Genomic DNA, 25,748 nt, shown 5'->3' with positions numbered 1-25,748 from the left:
CGTATTTTGTGTTCTGTGAAATTGAGCATTGGACAGAGTAACAGGGTCACCTGATGATGAAACTTCTGTTTGAATGCCTCCAAATGACTGGAGGACCACATTTCCCTAGTGGAGCTGTATGATCTTAAGAACTATTCTGTTTTCTCAGCCAGGTGTGGAAGAGGGGTGGGGTTGGGATCCGATCCATTAAGAGGTCGCTGAAGCCTGTGACTCCCAGCACACCTCTTCGTGATGGTTTTTGTTTGGCCTACGACTGCGACTGCTCTGGCTTCATCTACCGCTGTAGTCTTCCTCTTTGTGTGAACTGTTCATGTTCTGTGTGGTGGTTGAACTCAGCCACAGGTATGAGGGAGGGTATCAGTGCAGCGGGTACCAGAACAGGCTGTTTAGCTGCCTGTTTTCTCAGAGATGATAAATTGAGAAAAAAAATTTTCAATATAATTTCAGGGGTGCCTGGCTGGCTCAGTCTAGGTAGAGCATGCAACTTGATCTTGGGGCCGTGAGTTCAAGCCCCATATTGGGCATAGAGCTTTACATTAAAAAAATAAAATAATATTTCAGCTAATTTACCTCCCAAGCTCTGTGGGTTGTGCCCCTCAAAGCCCTGATGTGGATTGGTGTTTGTTTCCTAAAAGGTGGTGGGGGAAGAAAGGTGTCCGGTAGCCTATTCAAAGGTTCTCACCCCTACCCTCTTTGTATGTTAAGAATCTGCCTTCCATCCTTTGCAGTCCACTTCAGTTCCTCCTGCCTAAACGCTAAAGGAGTTGCTTGTGCATCTGGAATAAGCTTGGGTTAACATGATTCGATTCCAGTCCTAACCCACTTTTTACTTGAAGCCCATGCTTCTTAATATTAACCACCGCTAACATTCAGGTTCTTTGCCCAAACCTCTGAGGCACGCAGTTATGTAACCCCCATTTTTATAGAAGGGGCTTGTAGAGGTAAACTTTGAAGTTTGTTGTAGAGATCAGGGTTATAATGATAAGCCCCTTTTATCCAATTCCCAATCCATTCAGAAAGTACCTTTCTATATGTAGGCAGTTTGGTGCTTAAGAGTTTAGATTTTTTTTTTTAAGATTGATTTTATTTATTTGAGAGGGAGAGGGAGAACGCACGAGCGGGGGGATGGGCGGGAGAGGGAGAAGCAGGCTCCCCGCTGAGCAGGGAGCCCGATTTTCGGGGGCGGGGGGCTCGCTCCCAGGACCATGACCTGAGCGAAGGCAGACGCTTAACCACCGGAGCCAGTCAGCCGTCTCTTAAGATTTTATTTTTGAGTAATCTGTAACCCGGGGCTCGAACTCCGGTGCGGCGCTGCTGGAGTTTGAATCCCAGCGCTGGCGCTTTCTAGCCATGTGATCTTTGTAAAATGAGTGGTTAACATTGTCTTTTTAAGGTGTCTTAAAGATTAAATCCACATAAAACACTTGGAACAGTGCCCAGCATGAAGTAAACACAATATTATTAATATCTTTAAATGCAGAGGTTTTATTTGTGTTCTGTTGGCCACATACTTAAATCATGAAACGTACCAGTGTCTGCCGGAGAAACGGCACCGTCTAGGAAGCATTTACTTCCCCGGTTTTTCTTGGTGTGTTCGGAGCGAGTGCCAAAAAGCTTCAAGTAACCAACCCCTCTATCTCCAGGGTTTGGAGGGTTCTGGAAGCAAGCGTCATAGTTCAGTGTTGCCAGGCACTGTCGGATTGATGCCTTGTTCTTATCTAGGGGTCTAGGTGGCCTGCCCCCAGCCCCCAGCCCCCCTAGCTCAGAGTAGTTGCGGGGGGGGGGGGGTGGCAGGCAAACAGGCTTAGAGGTTTGGGCGATTCCGGCAAGGAACGGAGCTTGCTTATCCACATTCTCACAAAGATGAAACTTGGAGATTCAGCCCAGTTCTTCCCTGTCACCCAGAGTTAATTTGGGCATCGGCAAACTACAGAAACCGGCTCGGGTACCAGAGCTCTGCATGAAATGGCGCTTTCCGTGACAAGCAGCACCCGTGGAAGTGATAGACCTGACTCCGGAAGCACTGCGGCTGGGCGCCAAATTTGAGTTCCTAGCCGCGAAGTTTAAATTTGCCCCGTGAGCATCCTGTGATAGGTGGGTACGGGGAGCACGAGAACGCGTCAGTTCCTATCTCCCCCTTCCGTGGAGCCCGGGCTCTATAAAAGGTCTCCCGCCTGGCGTCGCCTCGCAGTTGCTCAGGAGCTCCCACACCGTGCACGGCCGGTTGGAGGTGAGCAACGATCGGCCACGCTAGAGGCAGCCGGAGCAGGTAGGCGCTGGTGGGGCTGAAGTGGGGTACTGAAGCGGGAACGGTCTTGAAGCTCAGCCTAGTCGAGCGGACTTAATTAAAATCAGGACTACCACATGCCCTGACTGACCGTGAACCTTGGGACGGAAATTATGGCAAAATATTTTGCCGGCTTCCACTTTTAAAAAAGGCTTTTGGAAGAAGCAATTTTAATTTTTTTTTAGCGATATTAACTCCGCTAAAGCAAAGATGAGGAATGGGGGCGTGGAGATCCCAGTGGGGGCATGAGGGAGAAGGGGCCTGGGGGAGGTGGCTTGCCGTTGGGGGGTCGTCTAGGCCTGAGCAGTGGAAGGAGGACTAGCTGAGATTGCGGCGTGGGGGTGTTAGATGCCTGATCCGGGAAGGCCGTTGGGCAGATTGAGGTCAGAATAGGGGGTGGTAATGTGGGCAAATGGAGGGTGGGTAGGAGTGCGTGTGGGGGGTGGGGGGTGGGGGGTGTCTGACCCGCTAGCTGAGGTGAGAGGGTTGTAAGGGCCCGGTGAGTGGAGGTTTTGAGGCCGGATTGGTGTAGGACTGTGAGGGGGGGCAGGGTGGCTGGGGGTGGGAGCTGGGAGGGGTGTCTGGGCCTGTGGGTCTAAGACCTGGGATTGTGAGGGAGGAGGGGGAGCCGGGGGGGGGGGGGAGCTGGTGGTGAGTGGCGGTGTCGAGGCCTGATTGGTGCAACACTGGCTGGGGGCGGGGTCTGCGCCTGCTGGTCTAAGACTTCCTGGGGTTGGGGGAGGGAGAGGGGGAGTGGGGGGTGGTGAGTGGCAGTGTCGAGGCCTGATTGGTGCAAGACTGGTTGGGGGCAGGGTCTGGGCCTCTTGGTCCAAGACTTCCTGGGGTTGGGGGAGGTGGAGGGGGTGTGGGGGAGGGTGAGTGGCGGTGTCGAGGCCTGATTGGTGCAAGACTGGCTGGGGGCGGAGCCTGGGCCTGGTGGTCTGACTTCCTGGGGTTGGGGGAGGTGGAGAGGAAGTGGGGGGGGGTGAGTGGCGGTGTTGAGGCCTGATTGGTGCAAGATTGGCTGGGGGTAGGGTCTGGGCCTGTTGGTCTAAGACCTCGTGGGGTTGGTGGAGGTGTCGAGACCTGACTGTGCAAGATTGATTGGTGTCGGAAGTGTTGGAGGTGGGGTCTGGGCCTGCTGGTCTAAGACCTCGTGGGTTGGGGGAGGTGCAGGCGGGAGGGTGGGGGTGGCGAGTGGTTTCGAGACCCGATTGGTGCAAGATTGGTTGGCGGCAGAAGTGTTGGGGGTGGGGTCTGGGCCTAGCAGTGTAAGGCCTGGTGGGGTTGGGGGAGGTGCAAGCGGGAGGGTGGGGGTGGCGAGTGGAGGTGTCGAGACCTGATTGGTGCAAGATTGGCTGGCGGCAGAGGTGTTGGGGGCGGGGTCTGGGCCTGTCGGTGTAAGGTCTCCTGGGGACCAGAAGGGGGCGCAGGGGGGTGGGGGCGGGGGTGAGTGGAGGTTTTGAGGCCTGATTGGTGCAAGATTGGCTGGCTGCGGAAGTTTTGGGGGCGGGGTATGGGCCTGTTGGTGTAAGGCCTCCTGGGGACCAGAAGGGGGAGCGTGGGGGCGAGGGTGAGTGGAGGTTTCAAGGCCATATTCATGCAAGACAGGCTGAGGCAGAAAGCGAGTATACGGAGATAAAGGCATTGGGGGAGGGTGGAGAACGGTTGGAGGTGGGGGTGACCTGATCCCGTGTAAGACCAGCGGGAGGTGGGTACTGTAGGGGGATGGGGAGAGTAGAGGTTGGATAGCGGTATGTAGTGGCCTGGTCTGTGTAAGACTGCCTGGGAATAGGAGTAGAGAGGTGGAGGGGTGGCGGAGTAGAGGGGTCAAAGCCTGATAGGTGGAAGACTTCTGGGGCTTAAGGCAGGAGTAGGGAGAGTACAGGTGTGGGGAGAGTGGCGGGCCAGCAGGGATGTGGGGAGTGGGAATCCCTTTTGAGAGAAGCTGTCCCTGGGCCAGGGACTGAATAGGAGTTAGTGCATTATAAATCCTTACAATGGGAAGAAAATTTCTCTGGGGGTTAATAAATGAATGATTGGATTGTTCTTGCACATCTTATAATGTGGTGGTTGAGGTGACCACCATGTGCTTTGGGCTTTCTGACTGATCTGCAAAGAACCTTTGCGGGGCATGGTGAGAGAGGGTGTCTCTCTAGTTTTCTCCATCCAGGAAAAGCCTGCAACAAACATTTAAATACGTCTCGTTTTGCAGAGCAAAGCTTTGGCCTAAAATTAGGGTGAGTAAGCGGCTCAAAAGATAAATGCAGATTGTAGAAATGTTGGTTCTTGGGGCACCTGGGTGGCTCAGTTGGTTAAGTGCTGGACTCTTGATCTCAGCTCAGATCTTGGTATCAGGGTCGTGAGTTCAAACCCCCCTGCACTGGGCTCCATGCTGGGCATGGGGCCTACTAAAAAAAGAAAAAAGAAAAGAAATGTTGGTTCTGGGTTTTGGTTTTCTTTAAAGAGTGTATTTTTGTCTTGACTATAGACATGGACATGTCGGAAGAAGCAGCTGGCCAGTCTAAGATCCAGGATGATGATTGGTGAGACTTGAAAAATTGTTTTCTTTTAGTTTAGTCCTTCTTGTGTTGGCAAAATGACTTTCTCAAAAAGCATATGTTTCTTTCATTTCGAGTTTGCAGAGTTAGTCATAAAATGAGAATTGTAAAAGGGATCTTAGAATCATATAGGAGTCCAGCCTCTTAGTGCACGAATCCTCTATATAACGTCTCTCTCAGTGGCCAGGAGCATACAACTCCATGAAGCCACACAGTGCATTGTTGAATATGTGTAATTTCTAGAAAGTTCTTCATTCTAATGAACTTAAAACTTAGGTTACTTCCATCCCATTGATCACAGTGCTGCCCTCTAGAGGTACACAGATGAAGTGTTTTTCTTCTCCATGATAAGGGGGTATTTTAAGATAGTTGTCTCATCTCTTAAGTCTTCTCTCTCCTGGAACACTGCCCTGATTGCCTCCTTCACAGATAAGCGTGTAAGCATATAATATGGGAGAAAGTAGAAACCATAGAACAGAGAGTCTGGAAATAGACCCAAATACCCAAATGTGAAAATTGAGTTCATGATTAAAAAATGACATTTCAAATCAGTGGGGAAAAGATGGATTCATCAACAAATAATTTGAAGATAATTGGCTAACCATTTGGAAAAAAATAAGAATTGGATTCTTACCTCCTCTCTCCTTACAACAAAAGAAATGACACATGGATAAAATATTTAAAAATAAAAAAGGAAATCATTTAAAAATGTTAGAAAACAGGTGGATTTCGTTTCTAATAATTTTGGAGTGGGGGAAGCCTCAGTTTGATATCAAACAAAAGTATAAAAATGACAAACTGGAAAAGTATTCACATTACTCGTGATAAAAGGCTATTTTTCTTAATCTACAAAGAACTTTTACAGGTCAACAATTAAAAAAAGGTGAACCACACACATGAAAACTGGGCAAAAGATATCAGAAGGTAGTTCTTAGGAACAGTTGACCCATAGACATTAAAATTTATTCAGCTTTACATTACTTATATATGAAGAAATGAAAAAAATTTTCATGAGATACCATTTTTCATAGATCAGATTGGCAAAGATTAAAAAAATTGGTAATAACTGGAGTTGGCAAATTTGTAGGAGAACAGGCAATTTCTTATAGCCATCGTGGGAATATAAATTGGAGCAACCTTTTTGGAGGGCAATCTGGAAATATCCACATTGTAAATGCCCATGTCCTTTGACCCAGTAATTACTAGGACTTTTTCTTTCCCTGTTAGAACAATTTTATTTAATTTCTGTGTGTGTGTGTATATATATATATATATATATATTCACATATACTGAAATGCATAAATGTGGTTATGTCATACATTCTTTCTGTGTATTCACTCTTACTTGTTCTTGACTCCTTTGCCCCTTCTCCCATGTCCCTTTTCCCTATAACTCATTTATTTCATCACATATGGACATTTACAGGCTGATTTGGTCTTTGTTCAGTTCTGGGGAAGAAGAATGAATGACTTAATTACTAGTCCACAGAGAAATACATACAAGGATGTTCATTGCAGCATTGTTTGTAATAGCACAAATTTGGAAAGAGTTTAAGTGTCCTAAGGGTGTAGTTGAATGGATTATGGTTCATCCAAAAAAGTGTGGTAAGAAATGTTGTTCTGGTAACGGAAAGTTAAAGTTAAACATGAAGTTAAAAACCACCAGTGGCTGAACAATCCATGTAGCACAATACTACTTATTTTAAAAGATGTGTGCACTTGACTTGTGCTGGTATGTGCTTATGTTTAAGAGCTTTCTAGAAGAATAAATAAGACACATTGTTTATTGCTGGTGAGTGGGACTCTTGGAGGAACAGGGACAAAGTGTTCCTCTCCCTCACTCCTCTTTTCAGTGTTCTTTATCACTCAGAAAGCTATCTGGTGAACATAACATTGATAGTCATTAAAATGGAAGGGGGGATTAGCAAAAGAATGCAGCAAACAAACATTGGAAAATACACATCTTAAGTAATAAAAAGAAATGCGAATTTCAATGTTATTTACCTACTAAATGAGCAAATGAAAAAAATTATCCTATTACAGTAATGTTGAACTGTACACTGCTCTAACCCTTTGGAAACGATTAAGCAAATGTACCAAGAGCTATAAAATTGGTCATACCTTTGATGAATTTGACTTTTGGGAATTAACTTTGGGGAGATCCACTTTATAAAAGTAATTGAATGCACAAAGATGCTCGTTGCAGCATTCAACTGAAAAATTAATGTGTGTTATCAAAAATGCAGAGGGTAAAATTCCAAGCTCTCTCCCTGACCCTCAGTCACTTGCCCCAAATAGTGCCCTGGGTGGATGGTTGGCATTAGTTCTCCTGAGAAGTAAACAGGCAGTCTGCTTTATTAGCCCCTTGCAAATCTGGTTAACAGGAGTCCTTCCTCTAGCATTTGATGAAGCATTGAGAGACCCCAGTTTCGGAAGCTACAGCTGCGAAGACCAGATCCTAGAGTTCTGGGTGGAAGATGGCTCTTGAGGCTGGATAGTGACCGGCCAGGCTCTCCACCCACCCTCGCTGCAAGTCGGGACCATTAACGTTTCAAGATCTGGGCACTGTGTTTTCATCAGTGCAGATGATGCTGTTTTTTTGTGTGTTCGTTTTTACTTTGGGCTCACTCTGTACCTCACATAACCTTCACATAAGGTTCACATAAACTGGTCATGTGTAATTTTTTAAATGGAGAACGTTTAAAGAGATTTTTAAATGGTGAGATCTCGTAGGCAAAGTCTTTTAAAAACAAGGTTCCTCGGGGGTGTGAGTGGGAGGGTGGAAAATAATAAAAGGGGTCCTCGGAACCACTTTTTGAGATTCGTTCATTCTATTATTCAGCCAGATAGTCGAGTACTGACTTTGCACTGAACAGTGTGAAACAGGTATATTTCCAAATCCTTGTATGGTTTACTGTCTGGGATGGGAGATAGAAACATGTAAGCAAGCAGTTACGGTGTAGTGTGATAAATGCTGTGATGTGGGAGAGGTATGTGATCCTGTAGGAGGGCAGACATTATCTTATTTTTCACAGTAGCCCTATGAGATAAGTGGTTCTTTTTTTTAAAGATGTATTTATTTTAGAGAGAGAGTGGGGGGAGGAGCAGAGGGAGAGAGGGAGAGAGAAAGAATCTCAAGCAGACACCTCACTGAGCGCAGAGCCCAACAGGGGCTCGATCTCAACGACCCCAAGAGCATGACCTGAGCCGAAATTAAGAGCTTAACTGACTGAGCCACCCAGGCACCCAAATTCTGAGACTTTTTTCCCACAGTTTCGAAATTGGGATCCATCACACATTTGATAGCATGTCATCCCTTCCTAGTGTTTTTTTTTTTCTTTCTTAGAGGTACATAGGTCTTAGATGAGATGGAATGTATTCTAGAAGTAGAGCCAACAGGTTTTGCTGATGGATTGGATGTGGGAGGTGAGCGAAAAAGAGAGGAATCAAGGATGACTCCTCTAAGTTTTTGGTTTGCGTTACTGGGTGGATGGTGGTGCCATTGACCGAGATTGGTAAGTCTCCTGTAGGAACAGGATTGAGGGAGGAAATCAAGAATTCTGTACTGGCTATGTGACGTTTCAAATGCTTAGTAAATGTCCAAGAGGTCACGCAAACAGTTGGAGCTCAGTGAAGAGTTTGAGGCTGGAAATAGAAAATTGGGGGATTTGGGGTCTTAGGATAGTAGAATGAATGATCCAGGAGAGAGGGGACAATAGTGCAACACAGAATGGAAAATTGCAGGAATAAAATCCTTGAGAAGGCGGGAGGGGGATGAGATCCAAAGTGCAGGGGAGGGTTTGGCCAGAGACAGGGGTAAGAACATTGTGTTCATTGTTAACTGTAAAGACATAAGAGAATCGGGTGTAGTTGCAGATAGGACAGTAGATTCCCTGGTGGGAGGACGAGGCAGTTCCTGTCTGATGGCTTTATTTTCCCGGTGACTTATGAGACAAGGTCGTTAACAGAGTGAAGGAGGTTTCCACAGTTTGAAGGCAGAAGGACGGCTGAAATGCACAATGCAAGGGGGAGGAGACTGGTTTTCATTGATCAACCAAAGCCCAGTTAGTAGGCTCTGGTGGCCTGGCCACTGACTAGCCTTTTTTCAGCCCAAGATGCGTGGTTTTGTTAATACTACAAGATGGATGAGCAGAAATACCATATTTTAAAAATTACCAGGGGCGCCTGAGTGTCTCAGTCAGTTGAGCCTCCAACTCTTGGTTTCAGCTCAGGTTATGATCTCAGGGTCCTGGGATCGATCCCCACGTCGGGCTCTGTGCTCAATGTGGAGCCTGCTTAAGATTCTCTTCTCCCTCTGCCCCTCTCCCCCCGCTCACCATGCGCACACACTCTCTCAAATATATAGATAAATAAAATCTTTAAAGAAAGAGAACCAAGGTCACGTTTTGACCCGTACCTGGGAAACCTTACGCCCAGCAAGAGTTTTCTTTGCTGATTAAGAAAAAATTTTGGTGCTGAAGCCAATAATACATTATATGTTAACTAATTAAATTTAAATTTTAAGTAATTGGAAAAAATTTGACGTCTACTCCTGAGTAAGTCCAGTGTACAGTGACAGATACATGAACAGGAAATTGAACCAAGGGGGTGAGTCAGCATGTGTCTTGAAAAACTGAAAAATATTATCGATCCAATATTATAACCCAATATAAAAATATTATCAATCCAATATATTATCAATCTAATAACCAACCTCAAGGTTAAAATGAATGCCCTGAAGAAGTGGTGAAAGTTAACTTGATATATGTAAGACCTTATACATAAATCCTTATAACTATTAGGTTCACCTTTAGCACTTCTGGTTTCCTCTCTGAGCTCTGTGTCACGCAAACTAATGCTAGGATAACCTGTGATTAGGTCCAAGATTGTAGCCCGGTGCATTATTGGGGGGCAGAGAAGCAAGAGGTCCCAGCATCATGGTTCACTGCGGGGAGCAGCTGTAGCTGGGCAATCACCCTTCGTTTGCTTCCTAAGAAATGGATTTCAGCATTTGCCCATTTAGCCAGACAGCAGTCCCAATAAGTAGGCCCTCTTCAAGCCAGTAAAGCCCTAAAAGGTGTCCTCCTTGCTCTTTTGTCCTTCTGATTTTTAGCTGTAATCTCTTCATCCTCGAGTCCTTTCACGTGTGGCCCCTTTCTCAGAATTCACTTTCATATCTTTCTTTTCCTCTTTTTCTTAAAGATTTATTTAGTTATTTTAGAGACAGAGAGAGTGGGGATAGGGAGGAGCAGAGGGAGAGAGAGAGAGATAATCTCCGGCAGACTCCCCACTGAGCATGGCGCTCTACTCATGGGCCAGATCTCACGACCCTGAGATCATGACCTGAGCCGAAACCAAGAGTTGGACGCTTTTTTTTTTTTTTTTAAGATTTTATTTATTTATTTGACAGAGAGAGACACAGCGAGAGAGGGAACACAAGCAGCGGGAGCGGCAGAGGGAGAAGCAGGCTCCCCGCGGAGCAGGGAGCCCGAGGCTGGACTTGAGCCCAGGACCCTGGGATCATGACCTGAGCCAAAGGCAGATGCTTAACGACTGAGCCACCCAGGCGCCTCCTCACTTTCATGTCTTTAAATAGAAATAAATCACTTGGCACAAAACAGGCTTCTCGCTGGTGCTGATGGTACTCAACTAACATTCTTCCCCTGTCTTCGATTCTGCGGTAAAGACTGAGCAGCTTGTTGCTCCTAATTTTTCTTCACCTCCTCTACTGTGATCTTAATTTCATAACTCCCTAAAACTTTTTATGCATATCAGAAAGTCTGACGTGAGATTCTGCCTGTGGGCTTGCATACACTATGTTTAGTGGCCTGCCTTTATAACAGTGTGTATCTCATTTTTTGCAGTTGCATTCTTACTGTGGACTCAAGCAGTGATGAAGAATTTGAGCCCTGTAAGTAGCGTCCCCCCAAAGCAGTAATTTCCATTTCAAGGCGTAACTTAACCCTGTCTTTGTGGAGATGACTGAAACGTGGTTTGGGACAGCTGGTGTGAGCGGGTCCTGGGTTTGTCTCCTCTAGGGACTCTCTCCAGATTGATGAGACAAAGACCATTTCCCTGCTGTTAGGAGCAGAGACAGTTCTTTGGGCTTGTTTTGCAGTTTGCTACCTTGACCTTTTTCATGCTAGGCCTCCTGACTTTTATTTCCTCTCTAGCTCACATGGGGCAGGGTGGGGGGTATATAAGTCTCCCATGGATTTTAACCAGCCCTAACTTCTGGACTTGGGCTTGAGGGAGTTAAAGATGTGGGTAACCAGGTTTTTATCCTCCTTCAGATGCTTCCTGAGACCCTTTTTCTTTCTCTGATTTAGTTGGAACCAAAAAGAAGGGGCAGAAAGGGAACACGAGGTGAGTAGGAAAATTAGCGAAATTTGACGTTTGTTGAAGAATGATGTTGTGGGTAAGAAGTTTTATGAATGAACGTCACATTTCCTCTCTGAGCACTATGTTCAGGGTCATAGTGGGTATCTGATCTCACAGCCAGATTCAAAGTATTAGATCTTTATGCCAGGCCCATTATCTAATTGGTCAGTTTCTTCCTCGGAATGTCTTTGTGATTGATTCGTCCTCTAATTTCCACTCTCCACTCTTCAGGCCCTTATAGGCCCACGTGCCAGACTGTAGGAGGTGCTAAGAAAATTGACTGGAATAAATCCAAAATAGGATGTTAGTTAACTGATGTTTCCACATTGACTCCTTGAATTACCGTAGTGGGTTTGTTGAGGTATGATTTACATAATTAATGGCAAAGTTCACCCTTTTAGGTGTACGGTTTGATGAAATTTGACAAAGCTATATGGTAGTGTAAACATTACCACAATCAGAGAGGCGATGCAGGATATTTTCCTCACTGTCATTTACATTTTATTTTATTCTTTAATTTTTAAAAAAGTTTTGTGCTTTGACAATACTTCTATTTTTATCTTTATTTATTTATTTTTGTGAGTAAAGCAATAGAAGTTTATTAAGTGAAGACAGAAAAAGCTCTCAAGAGTGAGAGGACTCCCCACAGGGTTGCCCTTTATTTTTATTTTTTATTTTCATCTTTTTTAAGACTTTATTTTTTTTTAAGTGATCTCTACACACAACGTGGGGCTTGAACTTACAACCCCAAGATCAAGAGTCACTCGCTCCTCCGACTGAGCCAGCCAGGTGCCTCTACAGTACTTTTTGTTTGTAATTTTTTAATTTTTAATTTTAATTCCAACATAGTTAACATACGGTGTAATATTAGTTTCAGGGGTACAGTGTAGTGAGTTGGACTTCCATATGTCACCCGGTGCTCATCACATTTGTCATTTACATTTCAAATGCTTTATCGTGGTTTCTTAGTGGTTTCCAGTGTTATACATAATAAAGTCCTTATTTGATAATACATTTAAATATCCCATTTTTAAATGGAAAAATTGGTTTCTTCCTGCCTCCACTAGATAGATGTCGAACAAATACGTTGAGAAAATCTGTTTTAATGGGCCTGCTGGGAATGCCCACAGGTCTTGGTCCAGTCCCTGGAAGCTACTATAGTGGGATATTGGAGGAAGGGTGGAACTGGGGAGGAAGGGGAAGAGTTCAGTTTTGGGCATGTGGAAGTGGAGGGGCCCATAGGCAGGGCCGATACTCAAGACATGTAACGACCAGTAGAGTACAGATGGGGACAGTCAGGATGACTGCCCGACCCGTCGGAACAGACCCCATCAGTAAACAGCGGCTAAGGCTATTCCTGAGCGTGCTGCCAGTCAGCCCTACCCATAGGATATCCAGGTAGGAAGCTGGAACTGTGGAGCTGGAAGTCAGGTGCATGGTTGGGCTGGATATAATGGCTTGTGCTGGCGGATAGGTGACGGCCATGCAGTCCTTAGGAATTGATTAACTTGGTGTGAAGGCACTGTGGAGAAAGCCTGGGAGTGAGCTGAGGAGGAGCGGTGAGTGAGAAGGAGTGGATGGAGGGCGGGAAGAGAACCGAAACGGAACAGTAACTTGGAAATCCAGAAAAGAGTTTTCAGGAGGGAATGACCAACAGGAGAGCCAAGGCCCCTCAACTTGGCAGCTTAAACGTGGTGAAGATGAAAAACGGAAAACCAGGAACAACGATTGAGTAGTTCCAAAGAAGGGGAACAGAGTTACTGTGGGGAATAAGCCAACAGAACATTTCCAGGTGCTCATGTTCATGGTAGAGGAGTCAGGAAAGGCTGTGAACAGAAGACCGTGGTGCTGACGTTTCTCTTTTGTTTTTTCCCTGTCTCCTCACTCAGCTATGTGGTGATTGACTCGGACTCTGAAGACGAATACTGCAGTGATAAAGTCAGAGCTCACGTATCTGACATAAGCCGCGAAGGCAAGTATACTAGTAACCGAGGGAAGTAGCTGAGCTTGCAGCCCCATCACGTGGTGGCGTCGGGTTACGCGTCAGCAAACGTTTGATTCCGGCACCCGCTTAGGAGCAGGTGCCGCCATTTCTTCCCTCGTGGGTGCTGGATGTGGTTATGGCCGGATTCCCCACACACACCCCCTCCCTGGTGAATTTCCAAAGACAGCAGCAACTGTTCTCGGCGCTTTAGACCTTGACCATCCCCCTCCATAGAGTTCTGACCTACCTATATATAGGGTCCCCCCCCAACCTATACATAGGGACCGGGGAGGGAAGAAAGTCAGGAACTGACACTAGGAAGGTATGAACGCTACTCTGCTACTCCACCCCCCCCCACCCCCCCAGTCCCTGCCACTCTTTTCCTCCTTCTCTGTGTGTGGGAATGACAGAGAGGGAAGGTGAGAGGCTTGGGCTCATTCTTTCCAGCCTGGTGGAGACTTAGGTGGGTGATGGTGCTGAGTCAGCCCACAGTGACTTCGGGGAACCCTTGGTTTCTCCAGCTAGCTGTGAGTCTTTGCCTTTCACCATTCTCCGCCTATTTTCTAGAGATTTCTGTTCTTCTCAGAGCCCATCGCCCACAGCTGATCTTTGCACCTTTGGCTTCAGAGGCTCTTTTAAAAACCTTTCCAGAGGCATGGAGCTATACTCGTAGTTCAGAACCTGTTCAGTGGGGGTGAAACGTAGGAAGACTAGGAGCTTCTTTTTTTTTTTTTTTTTAAGATTTTATTTATTTAATTATTTGAGAGAGAGCGAGAGCAGGGGAGGAGCAGAGGGAGAGGGACAAGCAGACTCCTCGCTAGTGTGGAGCCTGATGCGGGGCTCGATCTCACAACCCCTGAGATCATGACCTGAGCCGAAATCAAGAGTCGGATGCTTCACCCATTGAGCCACCCAGGCGCCTGAAGACTAGGAGCTTCTTAACCCTCAGGGATGGTACTTTTTTGATCCTTGTTCACTTAGTACCAGATACAGGGCATGATACATAGGCCTTTCACTAAGGTATCGGCACCTCTAAGGTACCGGCTGCTTCTTTAGTAACTACCAAAGAGCTACCATTGGTCAGATTCCTGGCTAACCTGGGTTATCAGAGCAGGGAAAGGAGAGGTGGCTTGGAACCCTAGTCTACTGTTTCACTACCTGTCCCCTCTCATTGATTTTTCCTCTCCTCTCTAGCTCGGAGTGGATGTGCCTGAGTAGGACAGAGGTCCAGGTGCAGAGTAGGGGGCATGACATGACGAGCCACTGTAAGGGGCCAAAGGGAGCCCTAAGAGAGGTAGCTTTAGAGTAGGGCATAAGACGGGGCGCCTGGGTGGCTCAGTTGGTAAGGCGTCTGCCTTCGGCTCAGGTCATGGTCCCAGGGTCCTGGGATCGAGTCTCACATCAGGCTCCTTGCTGAGTGGGGAGCCTGCTTCTCCCTCTGCCTGCCACTTCCCCTGCTAGTACTCTCTCTCTCTGTTAAATAAATAAATAAATAAATAAAATCTTAAGAAAAAAATAGAGTAGGGCATGAGAGACAGCCAGAAAGCAGTTCATCACCATAGGTGACCACTTGCTGACTCATTTCATCAGAAAATCCTTATTTTTTTTGAGGAGGAACTTTGACCTGAGGCCGCTCTTACCTTTCTGACTGGTGGACTCTTACCTGTGGGCGTTCATCCCCGTAAAGGAGAGCTGGAGAATGCTCCAGTAGGACTGTCTTTGTAGGTCTCTCTACTGTTCTCCACATGCCACTTCTTTCCTTCTTGTCATGAATTGAGGTGATGTTACAGAAAAAGGGCTTGAACACAACACTTCTGAGGTCACTTCTAACCTTTGTCAATGTATAGTCATTGTTCTTTTGTAGATTATAAGCAGTGGGCCCCTCCCCCTCCCCCTCTCTTTTTAAAATTTCAACTTCAGTTGGGTGCCTGGGTGGCTCAGTTGGTTAAGCGGCTGCCTTCAGCTCAGGTCATGATCCTGGAGTCCCGGGATCGAGTCCCGCATCGGGCTCCCTGCTCAGCGGGGGGGTCTGCTTCTCCCTCTGACTGTCTTCCCTCTCGGGCTCTCTGTCTCTCATTCTCTCTCTCAAATAAATAAATAAAATCTTTAAAAAAAAAATTTCAATTTCAGTTGAGAAATCTTTAAAATTTCTAGGAAGGATGACTTTTTACCATAGCAACACCCACTCCTTTCTCTTTCTTTATTGCATATCCGAAGTTCTTTGATAATGAAGTGATAGATGGGACTCTCAAAGTGTGTGATCCCAAATCTGCAAGTGCAGGATAAAGACTTTTTGCACCGTAAATATATTGTCACATCTTGCCTGTGCCGTGGTTTATATATATATTTTTAAAGATTTTATTTATTTATTTGACAGAGAGAGAGAGAGAACAAGTAGGCAGAGAGGCAGGCAGAGGGAGAAGCAGGCTCCCCGCCGAGCAGGGAGCCCGATGCGGGGCTCGATCCCAGGACCCTGGGATCATGACCTGAGCCGAAGGCAGCGGCTTAACCGACTGAGCCACCCAGGTGCCCCGGTTTATATTTTTTTTTTACATCCAGAACCCAAGGAACCTGGAAGGTGAGCTCTGAACAGACTCCAGAGAGCGTGTGTGGTGGTAGATACGTCACGCCTCATTTCTAGCTGAAGGGACCTTTGGCGAACATTCCAAATGTTCCCAAGGCTTCTCAGTGCTGGCATGAGGACTGACCTCCTCACGCTTACATCAGTGGCTCTGAGAGCTTTGCATTTGTGGACTAGTTAGAAAATTAAATTTTGCTGGCTATCATAGAGTTGCCACTTTTTCATTTGTCTAACGATGGGAATAAATTCTAACTAACATGTGCTATCGCCATAATTTCATAAGGTAAAGAAACCAAAAGCTTAGGGAGGATATACTCTCAAAATAAAGGACAGTCCTTTAAATTATAGAGATTGAACTTGATAGGGAAAAAAAAAACCACTTTGTTTTTCTGATTTATTTTTCTGTGGACCAGAGAAAACATACAAGTCTGCAGAGCTGTGTTTGGGAACTACTGGGCACCTGCAGTGTGCGACTTAGAGAATGTGATTTGAAAATTGACACTGGGCTTGGATTGCTATTTTATCTGTTACTGCTCTCAGTAAAGTAAAAAAGTTATAGAGCGAAAACAATCTGAAATAATTGATTCTTCTTTTAATTTTAATTTTTAATTTTTAAAATTTTTTTAAGAAGATTTTATTTGAGAGAGTGAGAGAGAGAGCACGAGCAGGGGGAGCGGCAGGCAGAGGAAGAAGCAGGCTCCCCGATGAGCAGGGAGCCCGATGCGGGACTCGATCCCAGGACCCTGGGATCATGACCTGAGCTGAAGGCAGACTCGTAACTGACTAAGCCTCCCAGGCACCCCTATTTTTATTTTCTTATTTTAAATTTTAGTTAGTTAACATACAGTGCACTATTGGTTTCAGGAGTAGAATTGAGTGATTCATCACTTACATACAGCACCCAGTGCTCATCCCAACAAGTGCCCTCCATAATACCCATCCCCCCACGCACCTCCCTCCATCAATCCTCAGTTTGTTCTTTATCCTTAAGAGTCTCTTACGGTTTGTTTCCCTCTCTCCTTTTTTTTCTTCTTCCCCTTCCCATTTGTTCATCTTGTGTTCTTTCTTTAATTCCTCATGTGAGTGAAATCATATGGTATATTTCTTTCTCTGACTGACTTGTTTCACTTAGCATGATACGCTCTAACTCCATCCACATCAGAGAACAGTATGGAGGTTCCTCAAAAAGTTAAAAATAGGCCTGCCCCATGACTCAGCAATGGTATTTGCCCAAAGTATACAAAAATACGGATTCGAAGGGGTACGTGCACCCCAATGTTTATAGCAGCCTTCTCAACAATAAAATAACTGATTCCTAACTGTGATTCGTGATGTCACCATTTCCAGCTTGTTTAATTTGTGCTCAGTAATCTGAAGTTGAGTGTATGGGGTGGGCGGAGGGAGTATATTTATATGTGGTTGTGTCTCTTGAATTTCAGATGAGATTCTGGATGTATCATCTGATACTGAGGAGCAGCCTCCTACCAAGGAGCCTCCAATACTTATCACTGATGATGATAGTGATTTTGAGGGCCCTGTGCTCATAATAGACGAGGATTCGTGTGATCAGGGCCCAACTGCCCCAAAGGAAAAAGAGATGGAGGTCTTCGATGTCTCCCAGCGCAATTCATCTCACGACGTTGGTGAGCCGAATCTTGGTGAGCCGAATCTTGGTGAAAATGTCGGCCAGCCCGTGAACGGCACTGAGGCTGCAGTGGAGATTTCCGATGAAGAGCCTGCACCTGTGGTGGAACAACCACGGAAGAGGAAGAGTAAGACCAAGAACATATGTGTGACACGCAGTAAGCCGGTCATATCAGGTAGGCCCGACCTCCTGAATCTGCCCCGCCCACCCCGCGTACCAGCCACGCCTGCCTCGCCCTTTGCCCTGGACATGTCTGTCTGGTCAGGTCGGCCTGTCCTGCCTACCGACCTCGGGCCATCTCAGCAGCTTCCTAGTGGCTAAGGGAGACAGCCATCCCAGGGAAAATGATCTTTCTGGAAATGGGGAAGGAACACCCGTGTCTTAGGAGTCACACTTCCCTCATCCTGGCACGCTTTCTCTCTGTGCTTTTTGTCCTGAGGAGATCCTGTTCTTCTTGGGACCCAGCCCAGTTATTGGTTCCTGTGGGAAGCTGGACGTCAGAGACGCTCCTCCCTCCTGGGTCCTCGTAATTCTCAGACCCCGTCTCTGCTAAAGCACTTACCCAGCTGTCTGACAATATGTTTCTGAATCTGCACCCCCCGCCCCCCGCAGTGGACAGTGAACCTCTTGATGGGAGGACTCTTCATTTTTAAGTCTCTCCCAGGGTCTAGCCTGGTATCCGGCACATAGTAGATGTTTAATACTTCTTGTTTTTCAATAACTGAATGGATGACACTACCGTTACGGAAGTCTCTGACTAGAGGAGTGAGCAGTATATGGAGGCTAAGCAAAGATGGATAGACTGGGCGTGTATATCGAGTGAAGGTCCTGCCTAGGATCTGAGCCACTTCCTTCTTATTTTTTTTTAAAGATTTAATTTGTTTGGGAGGGAGAGAGGGTGAGGGAGAGACAGCAGCAGCAGAGGCAGAGGGAGAAGCAGACTCCCCAGATGAGCAGGGAGCCCGACGCAGGGCTCGATCCCAGGACCCCGGGATCATGACCCAAGCCGAAGGCAGATGCTTAACCGACTGAGCCCCCCAGGCGCCCCTGAGCCACTTCCTTAGAGCTAGTGTGTGAGCTTTGCCACACCGTTCCTTATAACGCCCGTGCCTCAGTTGCCCCCACAATCTAACCTCTAGCGGCAGGCTCACATAACCTCGTTATATAGTCCTTGTACCTATGACAGACTCCTACCCAGCTTATTCTGCTGGCAGCCCTGGGATTCACGTAGGGAGACTCTGTCTCACGGACCGATGGAGAGTTTGCAGGCTTTAGACAGGCAGTTACCTTTTCTAGATGGTGCTCTGGGTGTGGCTGTGGGGGCTCCTCCTGGGTGCACCTTTCTGCCAGTTGCTGGGTGGGCCCAATTTTCAGGGTCCAAACGAACTATTCTCTTTTCAGCTGTGAGAGTCTCCAGAAGGCATGCGCCTTCAAAGAAGCCCGGTGTGGGGAAAATTGAAAAATGCAAGACCAGGTACGTGCTGTCCGTGTTCAACTGCACGGGAATTGATGGTACCGTTGTCCCGTCCGTGTTAAGCGGCCCACGGGGCATGTGGGAGGGTCTTCAAGGGCATGAAGGAGTCCGGTGGGGGAGGGGGAGAAGGCTTCCATCCCCGACTTGGGAGGGCGTAAGTTGGAGAGGGAGGAGGAGGAGGCACCCCACTGCTCCCCACCTCCCTCCGCCTCAGCAGAGCCCTGCGTGGGCACCCCACAGCAGCCCACAGCAATCCCCGCGCTTCCCCGGGCTGGCCGGAGCCCTTTGGCCCCCACGTCGGCTCTGGCCTTTCCTTGGTCCTTAAACTCAGATCTGCCTTGTTGCCATCAGTTGGCACAAAACCAAAGCAATCCCAGCGGAGATTGAGGGCGGGGCGGACACGTCCCCATCCGCTGGAATTGTGGGGAGGGCAGTCAAGATGGTCTTCCAGGTTTTTGCGGTGCTTTGGCTGCATCCAGTTACTCCTACAGCTTGTAGGTGTTCTTGCACATTTCGAAAGCTTAAACATTAGCGTGAAATAGATGGCTCGTGGTTCCTTTATTTTTATTAAGCTACATGGAATTGATCCTGAGAACAGCAGGTCATGTAGACCAAAGACATGTCCATTCTTTAAAGGACGCCAAAAACTGACGCTTGTTTTCATTCAGATTCCAGGAAGTTCTGACCTTTCCGCTTAAAAAGACGATGTAGTAGGGCATAATTTTCTTCATTCTTCCTTGCATTCAGGAGTAATATATACCTACATCCGAATTATCTTACAAGACAAGGAATGTATTTGAAGGACTGTCTGTTTGGGTTTGTTTGGTTGGTTTTTTTTTACCTGTACTTCGGAGCAATAAATGCACCTTAAGGGGTGCAGAAGAACGATGTGTCAGGCACGGGGGCAACAGAACCCCTTGAACCTGAACTGGGAGGCTCTCTGCTTCTGCACTTCTTGGCTCGGTGAGGTAGCTCATGTAGTTCGGTGTGTTCTCTCGCAGGTGGATCCCCGGTCAGCCACGGGTCTTCTCTGGGTTCCTGCCTTTGCCTCGGTGTCTTGGGTAGCTCCCAGGTCGCTTTGCTGTGGTGTGACAGAAGAAGGCCCATGAGCCGCCCCTGTGTGTCGTCGTCCTCCACATCATCCAAAGGGGGCTAGTGTGTCTGGACTCCGCACAGTTGCCTTGGCGCTTCCTGTGGCAGTCTGTAGGCTTCCTGTTGTGCTTCGCCTTGTTCCTGCGTAGGCTGCTCGCTGGTCATGGTGTTTGATGTACCCATTTGGGGTCTTGCTTGTTCCTCTGATGTGGAGATGCTCTGCCTGCAAGCGAAGTGGCACAGACATCGAGGGGAAGGCAGGCCAAGCCACAGGGCCTGCTTGACATAAGTGCAAACGAGGGGGGGTCCCCCTTCTCTGCTGAGGTCTGCAGATGGTTTGGGTTTTCATCTGCTACCTTTTTGGATGCAAATTTGCTTTCAGAACGAAGTAATTTGAGGCAGACCGTGTTAGTCACCAGTCTGAGGCTCTGGGGGTGAGGACCCTAACTTTAGCTGCCTTGGCCTGGTTTTGTTCTGATTTCCTCTCCCCACCCCAGCCCCTCACTGATGGCTTATTTTGTGACTTCGGGGTTCATGAGTGTCCCGGCAAAATCCCCATCTCAGGAGTTCTGTGAAGTCAGAAACTCAGCTTATGTGTGTTTGCTCCTGTTTTTATCTTTCCAGCTCGGTAGGCTCATCTCTTGGGACCTGTGGGTGGTTGTAGCCAGGATAAAAGGGTGAAATTAATTATTATTACAAGCGTGAGTCCTCCGTGTGCTTAGCACTGTCCTTTGTGCGGTGGAATTAGGCCTTGAAAGATGGGGCAGCGGTAGGGGTCTAATGGGAAGACCCCGAGATTTGGGTCCAAAGATCCAGGGTCTCTGTGAACTTTGGGAAAGTCGCCTAACCTCGGACCTCTGGTTTCCTCATCTAGCCAAGTGGAGATCGTGAGAAGAGTAATCGCTTCTTTGGAGGGGGGTTGTGAGGATTAAACAGGATAGTGCAACAAGAAGTTCTCTGCAAAGGAGAAAGCGCTACACAGATGGTGGTTCTCAGGAGACCTGGAGACGTGGTCATTCTAGGGCTCAGGGGCAAATCGGTTGTGCCCAGGCACGAACGGACTGCAGGGAATCACAGTTCTGTCCAGAGAACGTTTAACTTGCCCACCTTGGCTGCAGTGGAAATGGTACCTGGAGACAGAGGTTGGGGCCCGATTGACCTGGGCCTTGAATGGCCAGGCCACACAGTGCCAAGCCGGGGAGGGGCGGAATTGGGATGTGACCTAGGAAAATGAATCGGAAGTGTGGGGTGGGGGAGAAGGAAAGAAAAAGGGCCTGGAGGGAAGGAACACAGGGGAATGCCGTAGCAGCAAGGCCTCGAGGGGAGGAGATGAACTTGAACTAGGCTGGTGACCGTGGGGTGCGAAGGAGGGCTGGCTGGAAGAGATGTGAAGGAGATCGCCGTCTTTGAGCCTGTTTGAATATGGGGCGAGGGAGAAAATGGACTTTAAGATGTCTCTGAGGTTTTCAGCCCGGTATAACAGAAGTCCGATAACTAAACAAACTGAATGGAGGTCGTACTCAGGTTAATCAGTTGGCAGCTCGGACCCGGATCCCCCAGGAGAGAGATCGAGACTGCGGATACAGGAGTGGGATCACTCCTGCTGAGGTTGAAGCCACAGGCTTCATATCTCTGAGAAGGCAAGTAGCGACAAGAAAAAGGCTATGCGTGGAACTTTGGGGAATGCTCTTCTACAAGGAGCTGGAAGGAAGAGGGACCAGCACATTTTCTGAGTCTCTCTGGATATGACCCGTGTGTGTGCATTTCTCTTATCTCTTCCTCCATAGCTGCACGTAACTCAGCTGAACTTACCTTTGCAGGAAAGTGATGTGCAAAATACCTGGATGTTTCCTGCGTGACCTGGAAAACGCAAAGCAGTATTCTGGAAGGAAATTCAAGCAAAATAAGGACAGCCTGGTTCAGAAAATCTATGCCCTGTTTAACAGCTCGGTGTTTGATAAAAAGGTACCGTCGACGAATAAGCATTGGATGAGCACCTGCTATGTGTCTGGCACTCTCGGGTGCTGTGAGGTGTGCGGATGTGTTAGCTGTGTATTTCCTGCTCTGGAGAAGTGTCAGTTTAGATGGAGAGGTGATGCATGCATAGGTGAAAGAAATAGAGCATGTTTGTGGGTAATCATCTATGGTACAGACTGTTACCAGCACAGGAGATCAGCAGAGGCAGAAAAAAATCACTGAGAGCCTGAGTGGTCAGGAAATAAGGTTGCCTGCAGGAAATAAGACTTCTGGCTCTTGAGGGATGGTAGGCAGAGAGAGCAGCAATGGGCGGGGGTGGAGAGGGAATGTGTTGATCCTTGACTATCTGGAAAGAGAGGCTTTATGTTGAAGAATAATGGGAAGGAGCTCTGTGAGCCTGGACAAGTTACTTGGCTCCTCTCTGCCTCAGTTTCCTCATCTGCAAAATGGGAACGATAATAGTACCCACTACTTTATAGAATTATTGTTTTTTTTTAAAGATTTTATTTATTTGTCAGAGAGAAAGAGCACAAGCAGGGCGAGGGGCAGAGGGAGAGGGAGAAGCAGGCTCCCCGCTGAGCAGGGAGCCCGACGCGGGGCTCGATCCCAGGACCCCAGGATCATGACCCGAGCCGAAGGCAGACGCTTAACCGCCTGAGCCACCCAGGCGCCCCCACAGAATCATTGTTAGGCTTAGGGAAGGTAATACATGTAAAGTGCCTAGAACAGAGCCTCGGTGGTTCTTGGGGTTTTCAGACTCTATTAATAATTTCCGCTGACACAACCTTCTGCAGGGAAAGTTCTTAGATCTTTCTGAGGTTCCCCAGCCTTTGGGGAAGTCACTCCTCATGACGGTGTTACATCACATGGCTGATGAGGGGACTGAGGTGCACGTGCAATTGCACCTCTGTGCTCTTATGCTCAGGGGGAGGGGGGAGGAGGGGGCTCCAGCTCCCGCCTCAGCAGGCCTGCACCTCTCTCCTTGGCTGCCCCTGACTTGGGTCCTGCATGCGTGCGCCCTCATCCGTCTCCCTTGTATCCTGATGGCCTGTGTGTTGTTTTCGCCTGGGCTTCAGCCTGGCTTTTATTCTCCCCAGAATGTTTAGATTTGCAGAACTCTTTTCTTAAGGTTTTATTTATTTATTTGAGAGAGAGCGAGCACGAGCAGGGGGAGGGGCTGAGGGAGAAGCGGACTCCCCACCAAGCAGGGAGCCCGATGCGGGGCTCGATCCCAGGACCCCGGGATCATGACCCGAGCCAAAGGCAGACGCCCAACGGATGGAGCCACGCGGGCGCCCCTGCAGAGCTCTTGAGTGAGCAGTCTTTGGTCTCCTTGAAGCTGCTTACTGACTCACTCTGCTGGCTGTTTTGTCCTCAGCTGCCGGAGAAAATAGATATCGGCTGGAATAAAAAGATGCTGAGTACTGCTGGCTTATGCACCACCGGCGAGACCCGTTACCCGAAGAAGCAGCGTTACGCGAAGATCGAGATTTCTCTGAAAGTCTGCGACTCTGCAGGTGACGGCAGCTTCCCTCCTGCGCCCTTTCCTTGTGTGGTGACTCGTAGGGACTGCTATTTCCTGGCAGCCTCTGCCACAGCTTTACCTGTCCTTCCTGGGTAGATAGGCCTTCTGCGCCTTGCTCGGGGGACATGATCTTTTCTTTTTTTAGAATTTTTGGAAAGGATTTATTTCTTTCTTTTAGAGAGAGTGATTTATTTATTTTAGAGAGAGAGAGCACGAGCAGGGGGAGAGGGAGAGAGAGAATCTGAAGCAGACCATGCCGAGCACAGAGCCTGACGTGGGGCTCGATCTCACGACCCCGAGATCGAGACCTGAGCCCAAATCAAGAGACGGACGCTTAACCGACTGAGCCATCCAGGCGCCTCTGCTCAGAGGACATGATTATCAGATGTCTCTCGAGCCCCGAGAATCCAGCGCGGCCTCTTCCCATTAGGCTAACTGTCTCTCAGCAAGTAGCTCCCTGTTGCTGCAGTGTCTCCATTCACCCGCTAACTGAGGTTCAAGGTTCCCCCCCCCAAAGCTAGCCGATCACCAAATCTTCCAAATGACCCTCCTGTCCTCGGTCCTTTGCCTCCGCCCAGGTGTGGGGCCCCGTCACCTCACTCTTCATCTCCATTCAGTCTCCAGTGCACCACCACACCGCTTCCTGCTAAGCCGCCTGGGGCTGGTGTGTGGCGGGGGCGAGAGTCTGGGGGTGGTTGAGTGGCAGACCGGAGGGAATTGGTTCAAGTGCTCATGATTTCTTTCCATCCCTCTTCCAAGACCGTCTCCGGGATACTTTGATCCATGAGATCTGCCACGCAGCCTCCTGGCTTCTCGACGGCGTCCGTGATTCTCATGGTGACGCATGGAAGTATTATGCCAAGAAATCGAATATGGTGCACCCAGAGCTGCCCATGGTCACTCGTTGCCATAACTACAAGATTAACTACAGGATCCATTATGAGTGTACTCAGTGCAAAACCAGGTAAGACCCTCCGCCTCCGACTTTCTTCGGTTACTTTTCTGTTACGGCCTCCAGCCCAGTGGCCCTTTGTGCTTTTGTCAGTAAGTCCATGGCTGGCCGACGTGAGGAGTAAACCTTCTCTGCTCCTTTGCACGTCTTCTTTCTCCATGCTGTCCTACTTGGAGCCGGCCGGAGAGTCTTGCTCTGGGCCCAAGGCCAGCAGCTCCGAGAGCACGCTGAGGTACAGTGACTGATGTCTTTGCTGTGTGCTGTCTCTCTCCTCATTAGGGTCGGCCGCTACACCAGATCCCTGAACACCGATCACTTTATCTGTGCCAACTGCAAGGGGCCTCTGGTCATGCTGCCGCTAACTCGCAAGGACGGAACTCCCATTGCACCCCATGTGAGGCCCTTTGCTAAGTATGTGCAGGAGAATTATAGAACGATTAAGCGTGAGACAGATGGGATAAGCCATGGGGATGTGATGAGGCAGCTGAGCAAGGATTATGCCGAAAAGCAAAGGCAGGATCATTGAGGTTATCTGGGGGTGTATTTCTGTGGGCTGAGCCCCCCCGCCCGCTAAGAAGTTTTAGAAAAATATCTCTGTTTCTGATAAGCGATGAATATTAGGAATAATAGGATTTAAACTGTTTCTTTATAGCCTCATACTGTTAATGATTGTTCTTAAAGGATTCTGTTGCTAAGCGATTTTGTGCCCTTGACGGTACTCACAAGCCCTTTGGATCCACTCTGGGTATCAGTTAGTTTTAACATAGTTCTAACACGTAGAACACAATGCAGACACAAACTGTGTTTTCAAGATTGGGGGCAGGTGGAGAGAAAGAGAAGGATGCTGGGAGGTGAACCAGTTTTATTTTATTTTATTTTATTTTATTTTTTTTGAAGATTTTTATTTATTTATTTGAGAGAGAGAGAGAACATGAGGAGGGGGTGGGCAGAGGGAGAGGGAGAAGCAGGCTCCCCACTGAGCAGGGAGCCCGATGCGGGGCTCGATCCCAGGACCCTGGGATCATGACCTGAGCCGAAGGCAGACGCTTAACGACTGAGCCACCCAGGCGCCCCTGAACCAGTTTTAAAGGCAGCACTCCAAGACCAGGGCTGCCGGCAGGTGGAACCTGCGAAATTTACCTAGACATAAAAGACAAGCATATTTCAAGAATTCAGCTGCTCTTAAGATTGAATAAAGCCACGCTGAGCCAATGTAGTTGTTACTAAGACAAAAAAAATAAAATGTTTTCTGCAATTTGCTTATTAACGGGGTCTGTTCATTGACAACC

General features: G+C 47.9%; 1 protein-coding gene across 2 annotated transcripts; it reads left to right on the top strand.

The window, feature by feature from the left end:
- The first annotated feature begins 48 nt into the window (after positions 1 to 48).
- Positions 49 to 25,726, top strand: GCNA (germ cell nuclear acidic peptidase). Of its 2 annotated transcripts, XM_078065488.1 has the most exons (11): positions 49 to 2,094; positions 4,779 to 4,833; positions 10,713 to 10,759; positions 11,178 to 11,214; positions 13,119 to 13,201; positions 17,234 to 17,614; positions 18,841 to 18,913; positions 21,826 to 21,970; positions 23,361 to 23,499; positions 24,267 to 24,471; positions 24,739 to 25,726. In XM_078065488.1, the coding sequence occupies exons 2-11, from the start codon at positions 4,781 to 4,783 to the stop codon at positions 24,983 to 24,985; spliced, it is 1,410 nt and encodes a 469-aa protein (XP_077921614.1). In that variant the 5' UTR covers positions 49 to 2,094; positions 4,779 to 4,780; the 3' UTR covers positions 24,986 to 25,726. The 2 variants fall into 2 exon arrangements, with proteins under 2 accessions (XP_077921614.1, XP_035962036.2); XM_036106143.2 differs by lacking the exon at positions 49 to 2,094 and having other exon boundaries at positions 4,165 to 4,833.
- The last annotated feature ends 22 nt before the right edge of the window (positions 25,727 to 25,748 follow it).

This window comes from Halichoerus grypus, chromosome X, assembly GCF_964656455.1.
Source record: "Halichoerus grypus chromosome X, mHalGry1.hap1.1, whole genome shotgun sequence".
In the NCBI taxonomy this organism is placed as follows: Eukaryota; Metazoa; Chordata; class Mammalia; order Carnivora; family Phocidae; genus Halichoerus; species Halichoerus grypus.
The sequence above is the reverse complement of the archived record's forward strand: the minus strand, read 5'-3'. Positions and strand labels throughout refer to the sequence as shown.

What these genes read in the sequence shown, in the direction of transcription:
- GCNA (XM_078065488.1), top strand. Translation starts at nt 4,781, where the DNA reads ATGGACATGTCGGAAGAAGCAGCTGGCCAGTCTAAGATCCAGGATGAT. An exon ending in GGGCAGAAAGGGAACACGAG is followed by an intron (nt 11,215 to 13,118) that starts GTGAGTAGGAAA and finishes CTCCTCACTCAG; the next exon opens with CTATGTGGTGATTGACTCGG. An exon ending in GAAAGTCTGCGACTCTGCAG is followed by an intron (nt 23,500 to 24,266) that starts GTGACGGCAGCT and finishes CCCTCTTCCAAG; the next exon opens with ACCGTCTCCGGGATACTTTG.